Source organism: Leptosomus discolor, chromosome 2 (assembly GCF_034619465.1).
Source record: "Leptosomus discolor isolate bLepDis1 chromosome 2, bLepDis1.hap2, whole genome shotgun sequence".
NCBI classification, from domain to species: Eukaryota; Metazoa; Chordata; class Aves; order Leptosomiformes; family Leptosomidae; genus Leptosomus; species Leptosomus discolor.
Window position 1 is genome coordinate 919,654 of NC_141392.1, and position 24,166 is coordinate 943,819.

The window sequence follows — 24,166 nt, forward strand, 5'->3', positions numbered from 1 at the left end:
GGTAGGTGGTGTGAGATCCTAAATCCTGCTTACACCAGCAAACTCTGTGCCTTTTCCACAGGAGCCAAGGAGGCAGCCAGAGCAGGTTTCTCACGAGCGGTGGTACCATTTACTGGAGGATCCTCAGGAACCTCAGTAGCCACCTGGCTTGTTTCTGAAAGGCCAGCATCTAGCTGTTTGGAGCTTGGCAGAGGGGCTTTTTGTCCTTTGGAAGCAGGGACTTGTACGTGTGAAATAATTTTGAGCTTAGCTTCAGACTGCAGTGGCAGTTCATTGAAGTTCTCTTATAGCTGTTAACACTTATGAGGCCAACCCAACATGTTACTGCAGCCAAACCAGGTCCCTAACACCCAAGACCCTCCTGACTTGGAGGGAGGAAGTAAAAAAAAATGTGACCAAAACCAGACAGAGAAGTGGATTTCCTTCTTAGAGGAAAAAAAAAACCAAACGCTGAAAGTCGGACCTGCCATGTAAATTTGTGAGGAGTGCTTGACCTCAACCAATTAATCTCAGCTAATACTTAATACAAGAATGTTTTTAAACCTCGATTATTCTATGCAAGGCATCCACCTCTGCAGATATCTTTCCCTCGAGGTCCCTTACCATTTGCTGTACAGTAGCCAGTAATACACTGCATTTGCCTCCTGCTTGACTTGACTTAAACCCCACATTTCTTAAAAGCAACTGGCTTCTGCTGTGGAATAATGCAGTTTTTGCCCTCTGTACAACAAACCCAGCCACACACGTAGTTGTGATCTCATTCTGGAAAACTTCTGAAGGACAGCGGCCCTGTGCAGAGCAACAATCCCGAGTACCACATCAGTTCCTCTCCACTTACTCAGCCATCACCCCACCTCTCTGGTTTCAAGGTATTTTTTGTTCCCTAAACACTGTAAAAACATTCAGCGTACTCAGGACTGACAACAATTAGCCTTCGGAAGGCTGAACAGTTCAGTTGCTGAGAATGTCTTTAAAGTTAGAAAAACAACAGATGTATATGTTTGCTAAGAGAGGAGGCAGTGGTCTCACAGCTAACTTCTTAGTTAAGCTGGGGCTCCTTTCAGGCTTTATCTCGGTTTTTGTTCTGAACCGTCACAGTTTCATTCTAGTTTAACCCCTTGTGGATTTGGAAGCCCCCAGTGGCAGTGTCATTTTCTTTTCAAACACTGGTTTTCAATTCAGAGCGCTGGAGGCACAGGAGCAGAAGCCTTTAACGTCGATGTGGCCCCCTTACACTGTGGCATAGAAAGCTCCAAACTCTCATCTATTTAAAACATTTATTTATTTTTGAGCAGTTTAAAATAGATGAGAACTAAGGAGGAAGGGACCGTTGTGCTCCTAACACTGGCTCTTGCCTGGAATCCTGTCCATGTAAACCCTCCTGCTCCCCGTGCCGGCTGCATAGCTGCGCCAGGAGCATTTACAAACAAAATCTCATCGGTTTGGAGCCAGGGTCAGTGTCCTTAAAGCTCTGGAAAAGAGCAGAGGAGAACCCAGGGAGGAGGACCTGGATTTCAAGCTGTTGGATTTGCAAAAACTCTCTGATCCTCTTCAAAGTTTCTTGGAAAGGACTCTGACACATCAGCTTCTGAGTATTTTAAAAGATGTAACCTTCAGGTTATGTTGTGAACTTTGGGGTTTTTTTTCTTTATTTACAGTGCTAAAGGGTGTCATCCGTTAAGACATACTGGAGAAAAACGTAGGCAGTTTTGCCTGTATATTAATTCTAAGTGCACAATTGTGGTTTGTGTTTCGTTCTTCAGGAATACGTACTGCTTTACAAGAACGGCAAAGAATATGGTCCCTCCCAGTCCTGCCAGGACTTCTGCTAACGGCAGTCTCCAACCTCTGGTTCCCGTCAGGCAGAGACCGAGGCATGTGTTTACCTCTAAGGTGTGTAAGTGCTTTCGTTGGGTTCCCACCTACCAAGCGGAGCACGGGTATGAAGTTTTGGGGCTTAACGCCGTCCCTCCGTGGGAGCAGAGCAGCACCGCCCAGCTCCGCAGGAGGGCCGGGGGGCTGCCCCTCAGGCAGACGGCCCCTCGGCGCCCCGGGGCGACAGCGCGCACTTCGGGGCGACCTCGGCGGCGCAGGCTCTGGCCGCCCCGCTGGGAGCCGGGACCCCCCCGCCGCTCCCCATCCCTGTCACCTGGCCCCGGCCCCGGCCCCCCACGCCCCGGGAGCGCCGCCTGACGTCACGGCGGCCCCAGATTGGCTGTGCGGGGCCGCACCGGGGCCGGGGCGCCCACCCCCCCGCACACGCTCAACTCCCGGAGACGCTCTTACAGAGGGGGCTTTTTTTTCCGGACTGGCGGCGGGGCCGTTTCTTACACCCGCCGGCAGACCCCTGGCAGCTCCGGCAACCGAAACATCTGCTCTCCATTGCGACCACCTCCCTCCAGCGAACACCCTTCCCCTGCTGCTCCTCCTCCTCCCTTCCCGCTCCGGCTCGCAGCTCGGCTCGCACCCGCCGCTTCCTTTCTTCCAACGATGTTTTCCTGCTCCACGGGGCGACGTGTTTGCTGAACTTTTCTAACAGTTTGGGGGGCGGGTGGGAGGAACCCAAGGCTTTCTTCCTTCCCCCCCGGAGCAGGCTGGGGGGCAGCGAGCAGAGGAAGGACCCGCACCCCGGGCGCAGGTCGCGCACACCCACGTCCTTCGCGGGAGAGGAAAGCTTTGCACCGGGGGGTCCGCGAAGCTCGCTGGCCGCAGGGGCTCCCGCTCTGGAAATGGCTCGGATCAGATGGGGCTTCCTCCTCCTCGTCCTCCCCGCTGCCTGTGCGCTTTTGTCACCGGCGCTCGCTGCCTCCGAGAAGGGCAGGCTGAGGAGGATCACGTACGTCCTGCAGCCCGGCCGGGGGGGCTCCTCTGGCAGCCGGCAGCAGCGCCCGACCCTCCTCGGGGGGGAGCAGCAGCAGCAGCGCACGTTTAACGTGCAGCTCAACACTCGCTACAGCGGCGGCGGCACCCTGGAGCGGACCCGGCGGATGAGCAAGTCGGGCGGCGCGGGTGTCCAGCTCCGCTTGGGCCCCGCCGGGCAGGTCCATCCCAACTCCGCCGCTCACTCCTCCTCCTTCGCCAAGCCGGCCCGCTTCGGCCCGCGGCCCAAGCCGCCGCCGGGACCCCGCGGCAACAGCAGCGCCGGCCTGCCCCTCCGCCAGAAGCACCAGCTGCCGCCGCTGCCGGGGTAAGGCGCCCTCCCGCCCACCGTGCCCCGCACGTCCCCCGCTCCCCAGCACGGCTGAGGCGGCGGCGACGCCGCCCGCCCGCAGCCTCCCTCCCCCCCGAGCATCTTCGTCGCGGCTGTTGTCGCTTCCCCTCGGGGAAGGGGACAGGGGGCCGGGAGAGCCCGCGCCGGGCTCCTGGGGGTTACCGCGGCGCTACCTGCCCGCTGCCCGTGCCCTGCGGGCTGAAGAGCCGCTGAGGGCGCGTAACCCCGCCGTTTCTTTGCCGCCTCCCCGCGGTGCCTGAGGCCGGGCGCGGGCCCCGGGAGTTCGCGGCGCGTCCCGCGCCCGAGCTGAGGCGTCGAGGCTGCGAGGAGCCCCGCAGCCGCCCTCCTCTCGGTCCTCCCGCGGGGGCGGCGGCGGTGGCCCTGGCCCTGCCAGCGGCGAGCCGCGGCCCCCGCCTTTGTCCTTTGCGCCCCTGAAAGCAGTGCTGGGGTGCCCGTCCGTCCCCGGCCCTCTCCGGGAGGCGCCAGCCCGCCTTTCCAGTCGGAGCCGGCGCCGGGTGAGGAGTTCCCTCAGACGCTCTCGGGACGTTTAATTCTTCCCGCCTTTTCTCTCCCGGCCCAGTGCCCGCCCCGCGGCCCGGCTGGGGAGCGGGGCTGGACGCCGCCGCGGCGCCGGGAGGGGGGGCCCCGCCGGACCCTCGCCTCTCTTTGCTGTTCCCGCAGGGTCAATGTCTGCGGGGGGCAGTGCTGCCACGGCTGGAGCAAGGCCACGGGCTCCCAGAGGTGCATCAAACGTGAGTAACCGTGTGGGTCGGGGGGGGGGGGGGGCGGACACACGTGTTTGTTCTCAGCACAGATAGTGAGTGGTGGTTTTGGAGAGAGCTTTGCGGAGGTTGTTTTTTGTGGGGAGGAAAATCGTGTAAATGCTGGGGTGTTGGGAGTTTTTTGAGCAGGGTGGGCTTAAGAGGGTAGAGAACCTTCCAGAGCACCACAGGTGAGGAGCGAGTAATGGCCGCCTGCCCTCACTGTCCCTTCACCAGCAGCCCGCATGATGACCCTGTGCGTAGGGCGTGGGAGTTTTGAAGTGTTTGAACAAGACAAAAGAAGTGGGTTTGGAGAGGTTCCTGTGGAGGGATGTACTTTACTGGGATATCTAGAATATGTGTAAGATAACGCTGAGGTTATCTCGTGAGGATAATGCTCAGGTTGTCCTTTAAACATGAAAGAGGAAGAATCTCAGCTAATTTAGGCAGGATGCAGGGTGACTGTAAATGGCTAAACTGGAGTGACGCTGCCACGAGATCACGGAAGACTGGAAGGACATACCTCTTCAGGAAACCCCTTTAGGTATCAGCAAGGTTGGGCAGATCTTGGAACATCGCTTTAGTTCAGCAGGACAGACTTACATCCCTGAGAGACTTGGAATAAACAATGCTTTCAACTCTGTTTGGTTTTTTTTTATAGTGGCTTTTGTCCCTGTGTGGGATTTTTCGTAATAGGGAGCAATCACATTTGTAATCCTCAGTGAGGTCAAGTAGCTTTGACCTGCGTGGAGCTGTTGCTGAGAAGCAACAACTCTATTACAGAAGGCTGTTAAAGACAAAACTTTGCAATTTCCCTGAGCAGATTGCACATGGCATGTAAGATAGTCTTGTAACTTAGCGTTTTCATCTGAAAACACGTGCTGCTCTGTTAGGTTAGTCACCTTTTTTGCTCAACACATGTTACAAGTACTAGAATGATTTCCTTCAGCTTGCAGTGTTTGAGATGGTATTTTGAGGCTTGTTGCAGAGCTTAATAAACACCTACCTTAGCTGAAAGACTAATCAAACTGGAAAAAAACTCATAATAATTTCAGGAGATTAAGTAAAAAAGTATTTCAACTGCAATGCTGTTGTCAACCAATTTTATTTTATTTTCACTATTTTGAAAAAAGCCCAAAGAATTTTTCCTTTTGTGGCTCTTTCTTGGTCTTCTAGTAACTGTTATTTCCAGATAACTTCAATCCATCCATTTTAACTTTTGTTTATAAATTAAGTGGTTTTCTTTACTTTCTGCCTTTTAAGTTCATCTTTTTGACTGTTCTCATTATCATTGAACTGTTCTCTCTCTTCTCGTTTTTTTATTCCTTTCTGTTTTTAGGGCCTTCAATAGGGAGTAGGTCAGGCAATTAGATTTTTATGGGGTAGCTGTGTAGAATCTCATTTAAATCCATGAATTGCTTTTCAATGCATATAGTTATGGCAGTAATGGAGTAGCAGAGAAAGAGTTAAAGGAAAGGTGGGAGGATTTTCTCTTTGACCCTTTTTTCTCAGTTTGTGTCTCCAATATTGGGCTCTCCTTCGCATTAAATGTTTTTGCTGCCTGCTCTGATGCTACTCTGGTACCTCCTAGCAGTGGTACGATACACTTGGCTTGGATCTTCCCAGCTTTACCTCTCTCCCTTCTCCCAAGGGAAGCACTAAATGTACTGGAGTTGTCTGTTTTGTAACTTAGGCAATCCATGAGATAGCATTGACTCGATTTAGCTGTGGAAGATTAGTCTCACAGTCATAAAAGCCAGATATCTCCTTTTCTTGAACCTCTTGATGTTCCTTTCAGAAGAACAGAAACCCTATAACTGAACAAAAGTGACCCCCTTTGTTTCCTGTAAAAAATAAGTGATTTTTAAATTCAGATAGTGGATTATTGCAATTGTGGATTGATTAGTTGTGCCACAGATGCAGGCACACCTGAGCTGATTTCATGCAGAGTCAGTTTGGATCTGTCAGAGTTTATTAGCTAGGCTCAGTGTCACTTTAACAAGCTATTTGGCCTCTAGGGCCAGTTTATATTCTTTTGCGTGGTGCAAAGCCTGAGCTAATAAACCCCAGACCCATACTGGCTCTTTCCAGAGCCAGCTTCCATTTGTGTGCATCGTGCTTCCAGAACCAGGGTGCTGAGAGCCAGCTCTGATCAGCCGGGTTTATTAGCTCAGGTGTAATCCCAGGCTGGAACGCGTGTCTGCTCTGCTGCACCTGTGGGATAAGCCTGCCTCCCACCCGGGAAGAAGGGGCGAAGGGAAGGGGCATGGTCTGGCAGCCCAGGCTCTCTTCATCTCCCCCCTCCCCTTGTCCTGCACGGTGGCGTTTGCTCGCCCCGCTGTCTCAGGCGCGGGGCTGGGGCTGCCGTTCCCCGGGGTGCTTTCATCCCAGGCGGGGCAGTCTGCCTGGCAGAGCAGCCGCTGCCTCGCGTTGCCCTCTGTAGCTGCAACAGGGGGTAGTTGAAATGTTTCTGAGCAGCTCAGAGGGCCGCATCTGTAGGCAGGAGGCAAGTGGACTCTTCAAGCCCTTTTTCTAGATTTTAGTTTGAAGCTGAAGTGCCTGTTGTATTCATGTTCTCTGGGAAGCTTTACTGTGTGTCCTCAGAAGGTGAGCTTCTGTTTTCCTGTTAACTACCTGTAGGAGAACGTCTGCTGTATCTGATTTTAGGCATATAGGCTTTCCGGCTCTGTCCTAATACTTAGGTTTTACACTGTAAGGTTTTATCTCAAGAGCTTCTTTTTCAACCTTGGTGTGACTTTTCTTAAGAAGAACTGAGTAATTCTAATTAAAAAGACTAAATCATAGAGCTCAGTGTTAAAAGTACTCAAAATTGCTTTACTGGAAGAATGATGTCAAACAATCAAAAATTACCTTTTTGAGGCATTTGGAACATCCACCTTTGGGTAAAGACAAAGGTGAGAAAAATTCAACCATAGCAATAAACACCTTGGAAAGTTATAAGCACGTGAAAGGGTTTATGGCAAAGATTGTCTTCCAGTCATAGTTATCATAGGTTATAATCTGTGTAAGTGCAATAAGATACCACCAAGGCTGGAGACATCATGTTTTGTTAGTACTTGTTGCATTACCAGAGCATTATATGAACATTAATTAGCTCTATAACATGTCTGTAAGGCACGTAGAACCTAGAGTGTGGGGTTTTTGTTATTTATTTTGTTTATGAAAATTGAACCATGGGTTAAATGTGGCCTTGGACAAGTTCTAACAACTGCCTAGAAGGTCTAAGATGGAAATTAGGAGTTCCTGCCTCTCAAGTGTATGTTTACCCTATTGAAACCTGTTGTCTCCTACTTTGTTACTTGCTACTGAATTTCTGTTCGTTAATACTGCTTTCTACAAAATAGGTTTTGTTTGTTCTGGTTTTGTTTTCTTTTTCTTAATGATTACAAGGAGCTGTTTTTCCCATTGGGATGTCAAGAAAGAAATTACCTGTTGTATGCAGGGTCTGATACCTTAAAACCCCCCATAATTAAAGAACCATGTTATTGTAATAGTAGACCCCTTCTAAAATGTGTAATATCTTTTGTCTGAAGCATTAATATCAGTTGTTTGCGAGAGTCTCAATGTAAACGGGATGGTTTAAAAACCAGCATTGCCTGGAGGAATTCTGACTTTGCCTAACCTAATGATGAGCATTAACTACTGCTGGTGGGAAGGAGAGAGATGCCTGTTAATGGAATAGAGGCATGAGCTCCTTATGGCAGAGGTGTAAGAAAGACTCATAGGGCAAACAGGTGAGGAAGTGGATTTTGCAGGACTGTTCAGAGTAAGTTTCATATAGGGAGAGGAGTTAGTGGCTGCATAGATGTAAAACCCACATGTACCTTCGTTGTCAATTAAGAGAAAAAGGATTTTCCGCCTTCGTTAGCTGATGGTGGTGTATGTGTGTGTGCGTATACTCCACGCATTGGCACAAGGGGAGGATTTTGGGGTTGGAACTGGTTTCTTTGAGTTTGGTGATGAGGTTCTCTCCTGTCTGTTGTGTGCTCAGTCACCTTGGAGAAGTCGTCAGAAAATAAGACAAAGAGCCTGTTGGCTTTTTTTATTAAAAGATTATTTTGCTAATTCTCTTCTCTTTTGAAAGACTTCCTGACTCAACATTAAGTGTGCTATACATAAACAAGATTTAATTTATTTTTTGGAATAAGAAAATGTACAACAGTACAGTCTTCCTGCTGGAGAAGGAAGAGGCTAGAAAGTTATGCTAACACTTGCCCAGAGAAAGGGTCCCCTTTGTTCGATTCCCAAATTTTCATGGTCTCTGCTTGCGTGTTGCTGTTCAGCTTGAGCCATCTGATCCCTGAACCTCCGGAGCTATACTGCTTGCCGCTGCTGCATTGCCATGCTACAGCTTTGTGTCTTGTTCAGGACAGGGGCACTTCACAACGGAGCTACACCCCTAGGTTGCTTCTAGCCTGTGCTCCTGAATTTTCTTGGTGAGGGAAAGGTTGCGTACCTAGGTCTTGTTCTGATTTAGGGTTAGGATCCAGACCTGGAAACTTGGAAGCATACATAGCTCTCCCAGTTTAGATATAAAATGCTTTACAACTAAATATTTTAATACTGGTTGCTCAGAATCTACACTTTTTCTGTCCTCAGTTCAGCTCTTAGAAATGGTGGTATCCAGAAGAGCTGTACTTCTCGTCATTGGAACTGGGAACGAAAAACGTTTGCAGCTGTGCTTCATGGAGGTTTTCTGGTCATAAATGGTTCCTGAGGCTTGTGCTTAATCAGTTTTGTGGCTTTGAGTTTTACCAAGTTCTGTTTATTTACATCGTGTATACAAAACCTAACTGTAACATGCTCTCCTCAGATGTTGTTTCTTCTTATTCTAAGACCATCATCTCAGTAAAAGCAGTATCAATCTCCTTCAAATTTTGTCTAAATCAAAATTAAATGTCTGAATTTTAAAGAGACATAACTACTTTGACCTCATGAAACTGATCTATACATTAGTCCTTTTTAATCTATTCTTTGATGTTGTTTTTAAACACTTCAGAGTTGAAAAACTGAAAGCCATTACTTGAGTAGCTTGGTTTTGCCTCTGCTGTGCTTGCTACTGTAATATGTAAATAAAACTTTTGGGTTTCATATACAAGGAATAGATGGGCTTTTGTAGTGGGAAAGCTCTTGTTAGCCCTCAGTGGTAGTTCTACTCTGCTTTATTTTTCACTTACTGTTCTTGGGAGGGGGAGAATGAGAGGATCCAGATTCTTATCATCTTTGGCTCTGTCTACGTTAGCAAACAGCATGGACTACCGAGAGCAGATCTGTAGACTACAGCCTTTGGTTTTGGTGACCTGAGGCCCATGGCGTGCGTGTTTCAGGGCTTAGTGTTTCATTTTGGACTAGATGGTGTCTGGTCTCGGGGAATGAATGCCAGTATAAGGCTGAAATACATGAGGTACATCTTCGGAGTGTTCCTGTTTTGGGTTTAGTGTTTTATTATTTTAGGGTTTTTTTCCTCTGCATCTAAAAGAAATACAGTGCATGTGCCTTAAGATGGCCCCATGACATGAACCAAACCTTGGTGGGTGCGATTGATAAGCTATGGTCAGAGAATCCTGGCCTGAGCTACGGTGGTAATGCAGCCTTTGAGCAGTGTCCCTCTCTTGGCCCTTGATGGCAGCCAGCCTCCCTTCCGCGAGCGGAGGCAGCAGGAGTCGTGAGAAGACGGGAGGGCTGTGAGCAGCTCCCTGCAGTACAGGTGTAACCCTGCTGTGTGCTGTTGCCACATTTCGGTGAGGAAACGTGAGTCCACAGTTGACCTGAGGTAAAACTTGGCCATTTCTTCGGGAGCCGTTTGGGACCTTACTGGAAACAAGGTTATAACAATACAGTCTCTGTTTCATACTAAATACTGCATGTGTGTATAGATGTAAAACAAAACAGAACCTTAAAGAAACTCCTCAAGATGTGCTCCTGCACTGAAGCAAACAATGGATTGGTAATGAACACATTCAGCTCACTACAGCAGTTAGGGTTAACAAAAGAAGCAGGACATCTAGTAAAGTTGTGGTAAATCTACAGTGGATAAAAAGTCCTGAACGCTTCCTCTGTTAATAAAGTATTAAAAGGAACCCAGAAAACTGTGAAGTTTTCTTTTTTTTTCTTTTTTTTTTTTTTCCCCTTTCAGATTTGTCGGCTATTTGTTTTCAGTGTGTAACTGGGAAGTGGTGAGGAAAGCTGTGTAGGTGCCAGGGGGTTCATCCAGTGGTTGCACAGCGTTCTCCTGGTTCTGCACGTGTGCAGGAACAAGATGACTTGTTGACAGTGACGTGATCCTTTTGATGCTTAGGAGTCTTACCCCTCTTCTGTCTGGCTGCCCTTCCTGGAGAAGGGAAGAGCTGGCGGTGGGGTGTGCTCCCCTCTGCTTCCTCTCCGGCACAGTGCGAGGGCAGGGCCAGGCAGCGGTGCGGGTGGGCTCAGCCAGCCTCTGGGCAAGCAGGGCTGGAGCAGGGGCTGGCGTTCTGCGCTTCGTGGGGCCTTCAGCAGTTGGGTGCAGCACCGCTAACCATACCCTTCTTCACAGCCTCTGGCATGAAGGGCTGCTTGTGCCGACTGATCCTGAGCTAAAGCGAGCTTGGGTCCCCTGGGAGCCATGGGGTTAGCAGAGGGTGGATGGAGAGGGGCGCACGCTTCCCTCAGCTGGCTCCCTGTTCGAATGCAGCAGTACTGGCTGGTGGAAGATTACGGGTGGTTCAGGTTGTCAGCCGAGTCTGTGTTTTGTAACTAACATGGGTTGGTACTGGGTTGGGTTTGGGATTTTTGCTTTAGTTTTGTTGTTCTGCCTTTAAAAGCACCGGTTTTTGACTTGTGTAACTAACTTGTTCCTAGAAAACGGATCCTTTCCATTGACTACAGAAAGAAAGCAAAGCTTTAGTGTGTCTCTGCATTTCTGGCTGCTCACAGGAGGTTAATAAGGATTTTACATGTTAGCAAGGCAAGATGTTCATTTAAATAACAGAGCTAAAAATAGTTCTGCTGGGCCATGTTCTTTTTTGTGAAATGCGGAGAGTAATCCCTGCATAAACCTAGAGTTTTGGAGAGCTTCTTCCTGATAAAGGAGGATTGTTTTGTGTCCTATGGAAGGATTTGTTTTTTCGTCATTCAAGTCAGTGTTTTTATTATCTCTATGTGTCAATTTAGACCTGGATTTTCAGAGAAGCTCAACTAAATGTTGGAATGCTTATTGAGTTGGTTTGATTTAGGACAAACTTTATTGTTCTTAGCATTTTAATTATTCTGTTGTTATTAATAGTTTCTTCCCCTGGTATATCTTTTCTGTAATACTTCGGTTGTCTGAATCCTGCATCCAGTTAAAAATTTTCAGTTGCCTCTATTGAGTTTCTCTTAGTTCATCAGTTTCTTCCGTATTTCTTTCAAAGCATTTTGTAATAAAATGAGTAAGCTGTGATGAGCAAGGTTAAGGGAATGAAAGGGATTGCAAACTGGAGCGTTAACCACTCCAGCAAGCAAGAGCAGTGTGTAACGTGAATCTGCTTGACTTAGTCCGTTCTGTAGCGAATGATCTTTTTTTGATACTGCAATGATAGAAGGATCTATAGCATGTGAAATGTTTGTACTGTCAGAAAATGTATAATTATGATCTCATATAGTTAAATACTTTAAAATGCTTCCCAGACTGTACAGCCTAACTTAAGTATTTATACTAAATAAACTCCAGTAAACACAGGGTGATTTAAAATGGCAAATGTCAAACAGGCATGTTGTAGTCTTATGACTGGTAAAATAACACATCCTTTTGCTGAAGTTAGGCTTTTGAAGTATTTTAATATAGCTGCTATTAAATTTTGATAAATCCTAGCATTTAGAGATAATACTATGAAGATACATAGAAAATAATAACGTATGTTATGTTGTCATTAGGTTAGGAGAGAACCTCTGTGATTTTTTTTTGTTTTAAAAGAAATATGTATGCCAAAAGCATTGGGTTTTGTTTCCCTCCTTTTTTGGAGGTCATCCATGCCAGTGTGGGAATGCATCAGATGTTTTGAAGTGGACCAGTGAAGAATTCCAGCAGTGACACATGCTTTTATTTGAAGTGTGCTTGGCAAAAGAATTCTCGGAGACAGTATACTTACGATAAACCCGAAATTCCTGTGTAGGAAGACACAGATGGTTGTAATACTTCCTCCATTACAGCATAGAAGTCGTACAGGTTTTCTGCAGTTCGTGCAGTTTCTTCTGATCATTTAAGTAATTTCAACTTTATTTTAATAGAATGGTCTTACAGCATGGTTGTCTCTCCCTTGGTCACAAATTCCTCTCTTCCTCATCCTCAATGAATGTGTAGAATGGTTGGATATATTTCTGGTAAAATTCAGCTTTTGAAAACTGTTTGGAGAAAGATCCTCAGATGGAGATCTAGATCCCTAGAAAAGCTTTAGATGGTGAGCACCAAGTGTTCCTTCAGTTTGCTTTTGACTTTCTAGTCTCCAGTGTTGCATCCTTGGTCCTGACAATGACTTAAAAGACTTAAGAGCTAATCAGTAGGGCAGTTCAGAGAACAGGAGACTATCATAAATTTTGCTCTTCTCCAGGATGTCAGCACCATACTCAGATTTTTCTGAGGCGAGCTGGGGTATGTCTCTTTGCTTTCTGAACCCAGAGAAAGTGCTTCACTGTTTTTCTTTTGGAATCAGTGGGGGGTCATCACTGTCTTTCAACACAGCAGGAGTTAAAGGTGTCTTTGTATCACAACTTTTTGTTTAGGATATGCACTCAACCAAGATGAGCTGTGGTTTGGTTTCCTTGTGTGCTTGAGGAATAGCAATCTTGAATTAATGAAGCAAGAGAGACGGTGTTTGCTATGCCTTTAACAGTATTTCTATGTTGCATGTAAAGGAACTTGAAATTTCTACTCGAAGCACAGATATATTTATGTTGGCAGTGTTGGTTTTTCCCCTTTCTGTAAACTTGATGCGTGCACCATTTCTCGATCATTTTGTGCTGGAATCTGAAACAGCCCCACACTTACCCTCTTTCCAGTTACTGTATTTTTCTGTTGTTTGCCCTCTAGCATGTGTTTTGCCCTCTAGCGTGTATGAGAGAAGTTGATATATGCCGTCCCAACATGCACAATGATGAAATCTGTAGGAGGGCAGTGCATTCTGCTTAAATTGATGCTTGACTACATGTGGTTAAGAGGAGGAAAAAAAGTATGTTACATTTTATGTGGAAACAGAAGGGAAAAATCTAGTGGATGAGCTCACTAGAAGTAACACAAAACTCACGACGCTGTTTGGTGTAGTGTGATTGTTGTATCAAAGTATTAGAAATTCAGGAATGACATTGAAAAATTTTGTGGATGTTGAAATACTAACAGCAGTTGCCTCATAAAGGAGATGCTTAAAGGTGGAGCTGAGGCTAAAAGGTTAGAAACTTGGGTGCAGGAAACTTTTGGGACATTGAAATTTGTTTATTGTGAGTTTCTCACGGAAGAGTACGTTTTTATGAATTTCAGTTCTCCACATGATCTAGAGACACAGGGGAATAAACTTGTAAGTGAGATGTTACTATTTATAGAAGGTAATCGTGAATCAAGGTAAAATCAAAATGATTAGCATAGGAGTCAGATCTTAATGATCTTAATTCAAGAATTATCAGGAATTTAATTTAAAAGTTTTTTCATGACGAGTGGAGTTAGTTGTACCTGTATATTGAGTCTTTTGGAAGGTCCGAAAAGGAAATTTTAATCTAAATTTCTTCAATATATGATAATATTTTATACTTATTGATTTAATATAATAAATCATTAGTATGTATTCAAACAGAAATACATTCTGTAGATGTAGACGTTTTAAAATATTTGTGTTTTAAAACTGTTATAAACTTTTTATTTTAGGTCTTGCTCCTGCAAATATTTATGTACTCTTTAACCAAAATAGCATGAACACATGCACTGAAAAGTGCATAGGTATAGATCAGTCCCAAACCGATGTACAGATATGTTTAAAGGGATGTGTTTAAACCTAATGGTAGTGTTGTTGTTTTATACTTGCTTTTCTGAAAGAATGTTGAAAATGCAGCCGTACCTGGCCTGATAGGCATTCCTCCAGCCCTGATGGTGGTGAGCAGTAGTTGATGGGGGAAAGATGCATAGAAAAGATGAACGTGTTGGGATACAGCCACAGAAAATGCTTTCAGCCTTTTGTGGTGTAGGGACTTCCGAAGCGGATGTGGCTTTATTAAATAAAAATATAAAAATAAATCATGGCTTTATTTTTCATAGATACAGATTGCATGGTCTTAAAACACAAACCCAACCCTGGAGAACTCCATGTTCCTTCACCAGGCTTCTGGAAAGTGGGGGGAGGTTGGTTCTGTGCCTGGCCTTCCAATGTGGCCAGCTTTCTTGGCACGGCAAGTTTTGGATGCTGAAACTGGCAGGTTCAAAAAGCGGGTCAGTGAGCTTCTGACCGGAAAATCTGTTGAGGGTTGTTAAACACAAAAGCAGCACTCTGGCTCAGGAAGGTGCTGAGCTTCTAGTTCATGAAGGCAGTAGCGGTACAGACTTTTATTGCTTCTCAGCCTGTCCTCAGGCATCCATCTTAGTAATGGAGAGAGGAGACTGGACTAAGTGCATCTTTGGTCTGACCCGCTAAGCCGAGTCTCGTTACTCGCACCTTTGCTAAGCTTCTCTTTGAATTTCCCGTCGTGACCTCCTTGAATTGAATAGGACCGAGCCTATTGCCTTTAACAGGAGTATATTGGCCTGCTTTTCAGCTTTAAACCTAATACTTCCATGCACCAGTTTTTGGAAGCTTAGCTTTGTGGAAAATAATGGTGTTTTCAGTTAGATGTGCCATTATTGTTGTCTTCGAACAAAATAATTAGGTCATACGTTTGGCACGTTGCAGCTGTCTTGAAACTTTTAAAACTAAACTGCTGTATTATGATAATTAAAATGTTCTTTTTAATTCTTTCTTTAAAATGTGATGTTTTATCCTATTTTGTGATCTTCTGTTGCACCAAATTAGTGAAGAACTTCAATCGAAGTGTGCATTGCTATGAAGATGTAGTGGATCAGGTTTTTAACCTGTTGTCAACTGTTCATATGATTTGAGACAAATGGGATCTTTTATAATGGAGTTGCTGGATCTGCTGACACTTGTTTTGTTGTAAGGCCAGCTAGAGTGATGCAGTTTGTCCTGCAGAGCTTCGTGTGCTTTATGTGCATGTAAAGCTGAGAAACTTCTGGGGTTTACGTTGCTGTCAGTGAAGTAAGAGTCTTCAAGTCTGGGTAAAGAAGTTAAGGTCATTTCAAACCAGGTTTTATTTTTGGCTGCATATTTTTAAATTCATCTCAGCCTTTTTATGTTCGCTTTGATAAGTGGAAACTTTTCTTAAGCTTCTGAGGCACAGCTTTGGTTCTTAACTACGGGAAAAACAGGAGTTGCAGTTTTCTCAGGGTTGTCTTTTGTGCATGCATAAACTGTTATTTCACTTGTGAGAGCCAGGAAATACCCAATGATCGATGTCCTAGCAGTGGAGATTTTGTTACACTGAATTTTGGGGTGGTCTTGTTAGCTTACTTCTGTGTTTGATTTTTGTTTTTTAAATAACTTATTGAGAAGCCTGGAGGTTAGTATAGTTGTTTGTCCATAAATCTCCAGAAATAGATCTTCACTAGGAATATTTTTTTAATGTTGTAAAAATGGCACTTTTGAAAAATACTGGGGTTTTGGTTTGGTTTTTTTTTTTTTTTTTGTAAGAGAAATTTTTACACGATACTTCTCTAAAGCACTTCTGACTGTGCCCGGCTGTTTCACTGTGAGCTTTACACACTTTCTACAGATGACCTGGATGATGGGGTCACTGTTCTGGCCTTAGAGTTTCTCCAAAGCCACTGAACCTTAATTAGAGTTTAAGGCTCGTGAATCTATTTTTCAAAGATATAATTAATTTCAGTCATGTGCTTATAAGCAAATTTTTACTGTTAGTAGCAAAATTTAGATCTTAAAGCAAGGCATAAGAAATTGCAACATATACTTGTGGTAAATCCCTTCTCAAGTTTACAATGAAAATTGTCTTCAGTCTTCCAGCAAAGTCAAAGTATAGTCTCAAAAATAGAAATATAAGTAAGCAAGTGACTGCATTTTGTTGCCAGGGAGATGCATGATATGCAATTAAGTAGCTCAGCTAAGTAGTACTGAAAAGGACGTATGTTGCTGAACAACATATGGCAGGGGGAAGTATGTGTGAGAAGAACCTCATGTAAAAGCTCAATGAAAGTTTTAGGGCAATTCTGGTGTCATGTATAGGTGTTATACGCGATACACCTGGATCAGATGGTGTTACCAGTTGACAAATTAGTCCTCCAAATTAACACAGTCCTGTCCTAATAAGTTATTTCATATATATGCTTGTGTGTTTACTTTATTTTCATCTAAAAGGTATGTATTAGAACTTGACTGAAGTGCTGAGTACTCCCATTTATTTAGACCAAGGCTGTGGACTGACTTTTAAAAAAAATAAAATAATTGTGCAGTTGGATATATTTGAATATGGTGCAGAACCTCATGTTATGGTTTAAGTTTTGATCTTACATATTTTAATAGAATCTGTAGACTTTATGTATGTTTGTGTATGTTAAAACATCTTTAACAATATTAAGAGTATGCTTAGTTTGAAGGAGCAGAGTAACTCAGCAGGGATTCTTCTTATAAATGTATGCCAGCTCTAATAGGACTAATGAAGACATTATTTTGATAGCTATTTTAATTAGAATTGTATTTTACTGTTAAACTGGAATGACAGTGCTGTTAAACTGTTATCTTCTGGATAAGAAAATGAATTTGTTTTGCCATCTTTGGGTTCTTTTTGTGTTGACATTCTGTAGATACAATAGCATTGTAAGTTTAAGCATCCAAAATAAATCCTCAGATTAGCCATAGCTTTGCAGTGTTATGCATACATATGATCAGCAACTGTTGCCGCCTTTTTTCATTGTTTTGGTGGGATTTGCTTCTCGGTTTCTTGCCCATTCAGAATGGAATTGATCCTGTGTTAGCGAGGTCTGCAGGCTGGCTGTTGAGCCTAGGCTGGTTATTCAGCCTCCGTCGGGTCAGTGGGGAGGGGACCACAACCAGTGTGATCCTATCGGAAGGCAGGTGTCTGGAAGGGAATTGTCTTTTGGGGAATCTGATCCCGTTTCACTGGTGGCACAAAGACTGCACAGAAGCTAGGTCAGGATAGTCACAAGCACCCGTCTGTTTCTTTAAAGAAGGCAACCCCTGGGTGTAGCTACGTCTGTGTAGCAGCGGTTCGTGCATCTCCTTTTTACATGGTTATGGTGGTGAGATCAGAGGGGATTTCTTTGGGGCTTTCGAGGGGGGAGGGTTGAATCACATCATGCTTCTCTGCCTTGTTTTGGTCACCTATAACGTGACTGTAAGGATTCCTGATAGGTATCTATGGAGGATCTGGGATTTTAAATAGTAATAGAATGAATCCAAGCCTGGATCAGTAGTAAAATTCTATAGTCTGTATAATATTGTTTCGTTGGATGCAGTTTGGTTGTTAAAGTATGGGGAGGGAGGGAGGATTCAGGGAAGGAAGGAGAGTATGAAAGGCTGCTAACAGGAATATTTGAAACAAAGCTATATTTCTTGATTTAACTTGTGTATTTCCTATGTTTTAGCTCACCAGCATTCTACTTTAAGTTGTTCAAATGTTGTGCATGTAGGAAAGCAGTAAAAGCTATACCCACTTCTCTACTATCTTTTGTGGAGCTTAGCAATGTTGCACTCTCCTACTCCAATTAACATTAGCAATTAACACCTTTTTATTGCGGGGAGGGTTTGCATTTTCCTTGTGCTTTGTTTCACAGGTACTTTTTAAAATGTCTTTTCTTAGCTAACTGTGCACCACCATGCCAAAATGGAGGGATGTGCCTGCGACCTCAGCTTTGTGTGTGTAAACCAGGAACAAAAGGTAATTCCTGTGAGGATACAGTCATGCAAGACACATCTTCCGCTGGAGGCCGGAGCCCTGTTGTTCCCCCGTGGCCCATACCCCAGCAGGCTGCCCAGCAGACCTTCTCTCAGAAGGTGCAGGTCCCGCCAAAGGTTGGCCCTATGACTCAGATGGCATTCACCATCAAGCAGAAGCATCCTGTTGGGTTACCTCAGCAAATGCAACCACAGTAAGTATTTTCTTTGCTTTCCAAGAAGTCCAGTATGTTAGATTTACATCATGTTGTTCCTTGCGAGTGTTTTTGAATAATTGTACTTGGAAACTTTCACAGGTGTGTTTTTTTTTTTTTAAGAGCCCTTTATTGTAACTATCCACTATCAGTGGATTTTTAAACTTCTATTACTTATGAGCCAGATCTCCTCATCTGAACAGGATATCCCGTGAAATCAGTCAACTTTATTTCCCTTAGAATGACAGTGCTGTGCTAATTTCAGAGGAGTTATTCTTAATTTACACTGATGACTTTTGAGTTTAGCCTAGAACAGAGTCTGGTGTGGAATTTCAACACCTCGCGTAACTGAGGAGAGTAAGATTTGGTGCTTGTGTTCTGGATTCTTTCTTCTATTTGCATTACATTTTCTTTTTTAGAATAAGTGTATGCAGCTCTACTAGAATGGATACTTTTGGGTGCTTGTGTTTGACGTTCAGGATTGTATCTGCCTGTCATGGGTAGCAAGGAAGCTCTCCCTCTTGTTGGAGGATTTTTTCTCTGCCTCTTCAGTAGCTGGTGACTTAGCCAGACTTTGATATTACTTTCATTAGTTTAAATACTTCAAGGGAGTCTGAAATTTCTCTGACTATAATGTTTTTTTTAATTAATGTCTGACCTGAACTTGTTTCAGGGCTGCATTTGATATGGGGGGAGGGAGGTGCACAGGAGGGTGACAGTCAAGTTGAATGAGGACAGTTTTGGGTCTGTACCTACTGTCCTTCCAGTTTCAGGTGAAGCTAGTGACAAAACTGTTTCTGTCCTGTGACAGGTGTTGCTTTTGGATAGCTGTAAGCAGGGTGCAGTCCGTCACGCTTCTAGCCTTCGGAGCAAAATAATCAGGACTGGGAAATAAACTGTTGGTTTTTTGTGCCCAAAACTATGAAAATGAACCCAAAAGGGTGGTCTGTGATTGTAGGAGTGTGCACCTGAGTAGTTACACATTCCTGACACCAAAATACCTGCTGCCACCCCTCTCCAAAGCTGTGTCTGAGAACAGAGGTCACTGGGCACTGCCGAGGATGTTCGTTACTGTTGTCCTAGTTCATCTGACTGTAGAGCCACGAGCAAGACTGCGTTCGTACGTGTCCTGTGTGATAGGAGGAGGAACTTGGCTGAGTTCCCTTGGAGCTCTGAACTCTAAGCAAGTATGTTCTTTGAGAAAAGTAGAAGGTGGGGCAGGGCGGGCTTTAGGAACAAGTACATCCACAGTCTTGCAGGACAGAGAAACTGCTACCTAGTTTTTATATTTTGTAGTACTCTGAGCCCAGTTTCATTCCCATCAGTGAAGCAAGTGTTATTGAAGTGGCTAATAGGAAGGGGAAGTTACCAGTACAGTCAGCAGGCTTTTTCTGCTCTTTCCCATCCAGACCAGCAGGAATGCTAATCCTCGGTACCTGGCTTCTCTGCTTAGTCCAGAGAGTGCAGTACAGCGAATCGGTACAAAGAGGCCAGACTGTCTTATCAGTGCTGATTCCTGCGGAGTGAACTGTGTGTCTCTCTGTCTGCCTGTCTCCCTCCACACACAAGCATTCTCAAGGAATTCTTCTTGTTGTGATAAAGGCCAGTTGTCCAAATTGGGTAGTAAAATACACTTTAAAAAAACAAAACAAAACAAAAAAAACCCACCACAAAAGAATGCAGTTTGTTCTTGCCTGAAAAAATCTGTATTCTTCCAAGCACTCTGAAACTGTGCTTAGAAGGCTTGTGGCTGCCTCTGGAGAAGACTTATTTTGCTTTGTTCCTGGAAAACAGAGTCCAGGGGTAAAGGGTTCCTTTTCTATGAAAAGAGAAGATGATAAACTGGTGTTCTTCTGTGTTGCTATGATAGTTGCCAGGCTATGATGCTCAAAGTGTTTCTAGAGGGTCCCTACAGCACTTCACACTTTACCAAAATCTGTTCCCTGTTGCATGAGGCAACATCCCAGACGTAGAGGAAGCAACTTCAGCCTAACAAAACCCATCATCTGTTACCTGCTATCGAAGTGCCTCTGCGTGTTTCTGTAGGCAGTGTTAACCCAGGGGCTTTGCTGTTAATATGGCCCTTCTCAACCTAAGGATTTTCTCCCAGATATAGAGAGATTTTTTCAGGTAAATAGGACTGTTAGTCTCTGAGGTCACATGAAGATAAATCTGTTTCAGCCAGCTTAATAATAGAATGGGAAAATGGAAACTGTCTTTGGAGTCATGAGGAAGCCAGCCTACAGCCTTGGCAGGGGCCAGACATAGGAGCAGGGGATGGAGACAGGCCGTTTCACAAACCAGAGCCGTCGTATAAAGCTGCAGAAGGTGGATGTTCAGATACAGCTGTTGAAATGACTGCTAGCAGTAGTTCTTGGGTGGACAATTTGCAAGGCTGAAAGATCCTTCTGAGATCCGGTCTTGACCATGGTCACAGAGCAACTGGGCTAGTTCCTGCTTCCGTTCCTCTTTGAATGTCTTGTGATCTCGTATGTTGTGTGAGGCTGCCCAAATATTTTTTTGGAATGCCTTTTTTCTAGAAACATATGGAAGGCTATGGCAGAAGTGGAATCATCCATTGTCGGAGCAGTTGGGATGCTGATCTAGCTGACCTGCTGCTACGCAGAGCTGTCAAGGACTGGTGAGAGTCAGGGCAGAACCCAACCTGAAACACCAAAATCGGCTCCTAGAGGAGGCTTGTCTCTGCAGTGCTTCTGTTCTGCCACCACTCTGTTTTGTGTATGAATGCACCTTTGCCGGCTTCAGTCATCGAGGTGTGTTCTTACACGTTTTCTTAGGGTCATGGTGGCGATGATATTTAGGAAAGCAGGGAACTCATTTATTTCTTCACAGAGATCCTTTCTTGAAGAATATGCTGCTGAACAGAAGAAAACCTGGAGAGAGATTAATTTCCTGGAATATCCTGGAGATAGAACGCAGGCACTTAGCACTAGCAAAGTCTGTCATAGCCCTGGGCTGGAGATGGATACTATCAGGTACAAGGTCTCATCTCATAAGAATGTTAGCAGATGATGTAGGTGGCTGTAATTGAAAACAAGTGGTGTGTCAGAAACAAAAATCTGCTTCTTATTGGAACCTGTTGGGAATTCTGATCTCAATACCAGACGTGCTTTGTGATCCTGAATTCCTGTGATAGCTCTCCAGTAACTCTGGGTGTCCCTTTCACATCTCATTCTCTCACTTGTTGGCAACAGTGTACCTCCAACGGCTTGACTGTCTGCGTGTACCAGCTGTGGGAGCAGAAAATAGCTATCTTTTTTTAAAGGGAACTTACTAGTACTGTTTTGGAAGTGGTCCCCAGAAGGAGTACAGCACCAACCAGCTGGAGCTCAATGATATGCTGAAGTGGCACAGCATTGCTCCCTCAGCCTCTTTTTGAGGCGGTTGCTGATGAAATTTGAAAGTTTGCCTTTGTGTTGGGCAGAGCAAAGCTCATCAAAGGAGAGGTGGATGCAGACTTTAGGTGACAGGTTTGGACTTGCTGGTGTGTCTGTGCCTAGAAATGTTTCCCAAGAGGTCCCCTCCAAACCTGTATTCCTGCATCACTGGGTCTAGTCCCATGCTGTTACAGGCAGGTGTATCACCTGCTAATTTTAGTGAACCTGTCAATCTGTGTCTTAAAACTGTTTTTTCCTTCTGTTCAAGGATGTAGTATTTTTTTTCCAGTATTTCCCCAGTTTTTAGTAGTTGATGTGAGATTAGTATGAATTTAGATTGGAAAAAAAAAAAAAGACTGAGAAGAATTGGGCATGTTGTTGTGACCTTACTGAAATCAGCAATGTAGGACAGTTGTAACTGAAAATTGAGTATATTGTTTATATAATCATGAGTTATATATTTACATGTTGTATGTGAAATATTCTGCAAAGATTATTGACTTTGGGTTGTACGAGCTCTTGATTGAGGTTTGCTGCAAAATAGAGATTGCTCGTTTAGCTATTGCCTGTCTCTTTCATACTAGTTCTTGTTTGTACCTTTGACTATATGCGATCTATTTTTAGACATGTGGTTCTAAGATTGGTTTGTGTGATGACTGACCAGGTGATGGTCTAAAAAAAGATGAGAGAAATGGTTTTTGGAGGTTAATAACTAGTGTGAGCGTAAATATTTCTGGAGGACATCCATATTCATCACCATTATGATAGATTTTTATACTAAAGATGCACAGAGCAAGTGAAACTTCACTACTTTTTAGTTAGAGCCCTGTGCTTGAACTTAACTGTAGGGTTTGTTTAAAAATACTTTATGGAAGCTCTTGACAGAATGTTGGACTTCTGTCCAAAAAGACATTGACTTTTTTTTTTCCAAATAAGAAACTTTTGTAAGGAAAGCAAGGACTTTGGGGTAGTGTTGGTGTTAGAAGCATAGAAAAACTTAGTTTGGAAGTAGAGGCAATCTGGTCCAACCTTCTGCTTAAAGCAGGATCATAAGAAGTTGCTTGGGGCATTGTGCAGTTGAGCTTTGAACATTTTCAGGGCTGCAAGGTTGGAGATCTCATGGTATTTCTGGACTCCTGTTGCAGTGTTTGATCACCCTCAGGAAAAAAAATAGTTCTCCTTATGTAGTTGCGATTACTGTTGTTGCACATCGATTGTTACCCTTTGTCCTTTTGCTGTATGTCTCTTAAGAAGTCTGGCTCGTTCTTTATATGTTCTCAAGAGCCAGTTGTAAGTTGAAATGTCATCCCCTTGAAGCTGCCCTTTCTTACACCTCAACAAGCTCACCTCCCTCAGTCTCTCCCCATATGCTGGGTGCTCCGGTCCCTGACAGTCTTGGTGACCCAGTGTTGGACCTGCTCCCCTGTATCTTGGCTTGGGGAGGCTGTAACTGGACACAGGACTTGAGATGCAGTCTCACAGGTGCCAGAGAGAGGGAATAACCATTCCCTTGACCTGCTGGCTGGGCTGTGGCTAATGCAGCCCAATATGTGATTGGCGTTCTTCCCGTGGGGGCGTGCTGCTGGCTCGTGTTCGGCCTGTCCCCCAGGACCCTCACCTGGCTTTTTGCAGGCCTGCTTTCCAGCCAGTTCCGCGCCAAACCGGCCCTGTTGCACAGAGCTGCTGTCTCTCGGATACAGGACTTATGTTTGCCTTCCAACAGAGCGAGCCCATTTCTGCAGCCTGTCAAAATCCCTCAGGCCTCCAGTGTAGCAACCGCTCCTCCAAACTGGAATTGTCTGTATAATTGCTGGGACTGGATTTTTCCCTTTCTCTGGGTGGGGCCAAATTAATGAAGTTGTGGAACAGTATCTGTCCGAGTATCGATCTCTGAGGAAAACAAATAGTTACCCGCTTTAACCTCCTGTGGGTTGGATTTCATATCACTGAATACCACCTATTCAGCCAGGCAGTTTTTGCACCCACTTTATAATCTAGTTACCCATATTTCACCTGTTTTTACATAAGATGACAACTGTGTCAAACAGCTTGCTAAAGTCCAGGTTAAAAAGATTCATCATACTGCTTTCATGCGCTGAGCTACGCATTTCGTCATAGTAGTCAAACAAAACCCAAACAAACAAAAAAACTTTAATCCAAGCTAAAACTAGAAGGTCTGTGACAACTTCTTAATTTCTGAAAGTTGTAGTTCAGTTGTTTTCATTCTGTCTTGGTAATACTCTTTCACTTCAAAGCCAGGAACTTGTATGGTTTGCTGCTGCCTTTCTTCAGGAGGAGAGACTGTCTCTTCTCTTGCACTACGCAGGTGTCCTAGGTTACAGTGTAAAATGTGCCAAAAGACAAAAAAAAAATTCTATTGCCATCTTCAGGAGCTGTTGGGGCGGTGCTCCCTGCCTCCTCCCTCTGGACTATCTCCTGTTACTGGGCACAACAATGCCTTATCGCCTGACCCATCGATAACTCGCTCCTGGACTATCTCCTGTTCATGGCTCATCAAGGAACTGCCTCACGACTCCCCATCCCATGGTGAGATGCTCCGCCCGGGGGGGGGAAGGAGCCAAGCAGTCCATGCCAAATAAAAACG

General features: G+C 44.7%; 1 protein-coding gene across 1 annotated transcript in view; it reads left to right on the top strand.

Moving 5' to 3' along the window:
• The first annotated feature begins 2,729 nt into the window (after window positions 1-2,729).
• The window catches only part of LTBP1 (latent transforming growth factor beta binding protein 1), a 193,036-nt gene continuing 171,599 nt past the window's right edge, over window positions 2,730-24,166 (top strand). The window contains exons 1-3 of the mRNA XM_086460519.1: window positions 2,730-3,187; window positions 3,893-3,963; window positions 17,875-18,163. Coding sequence (XP_086316645.1) covers window positions 2,730-3,187; window positions 3,893-3,963; window positions 17,875-18,163 — 818 coding nt within the window. The remainder of the gene's footprint in view (window positions 3,188-3,892; window positions 3,964-17,874; window positions 18,164-24,166) is intronic.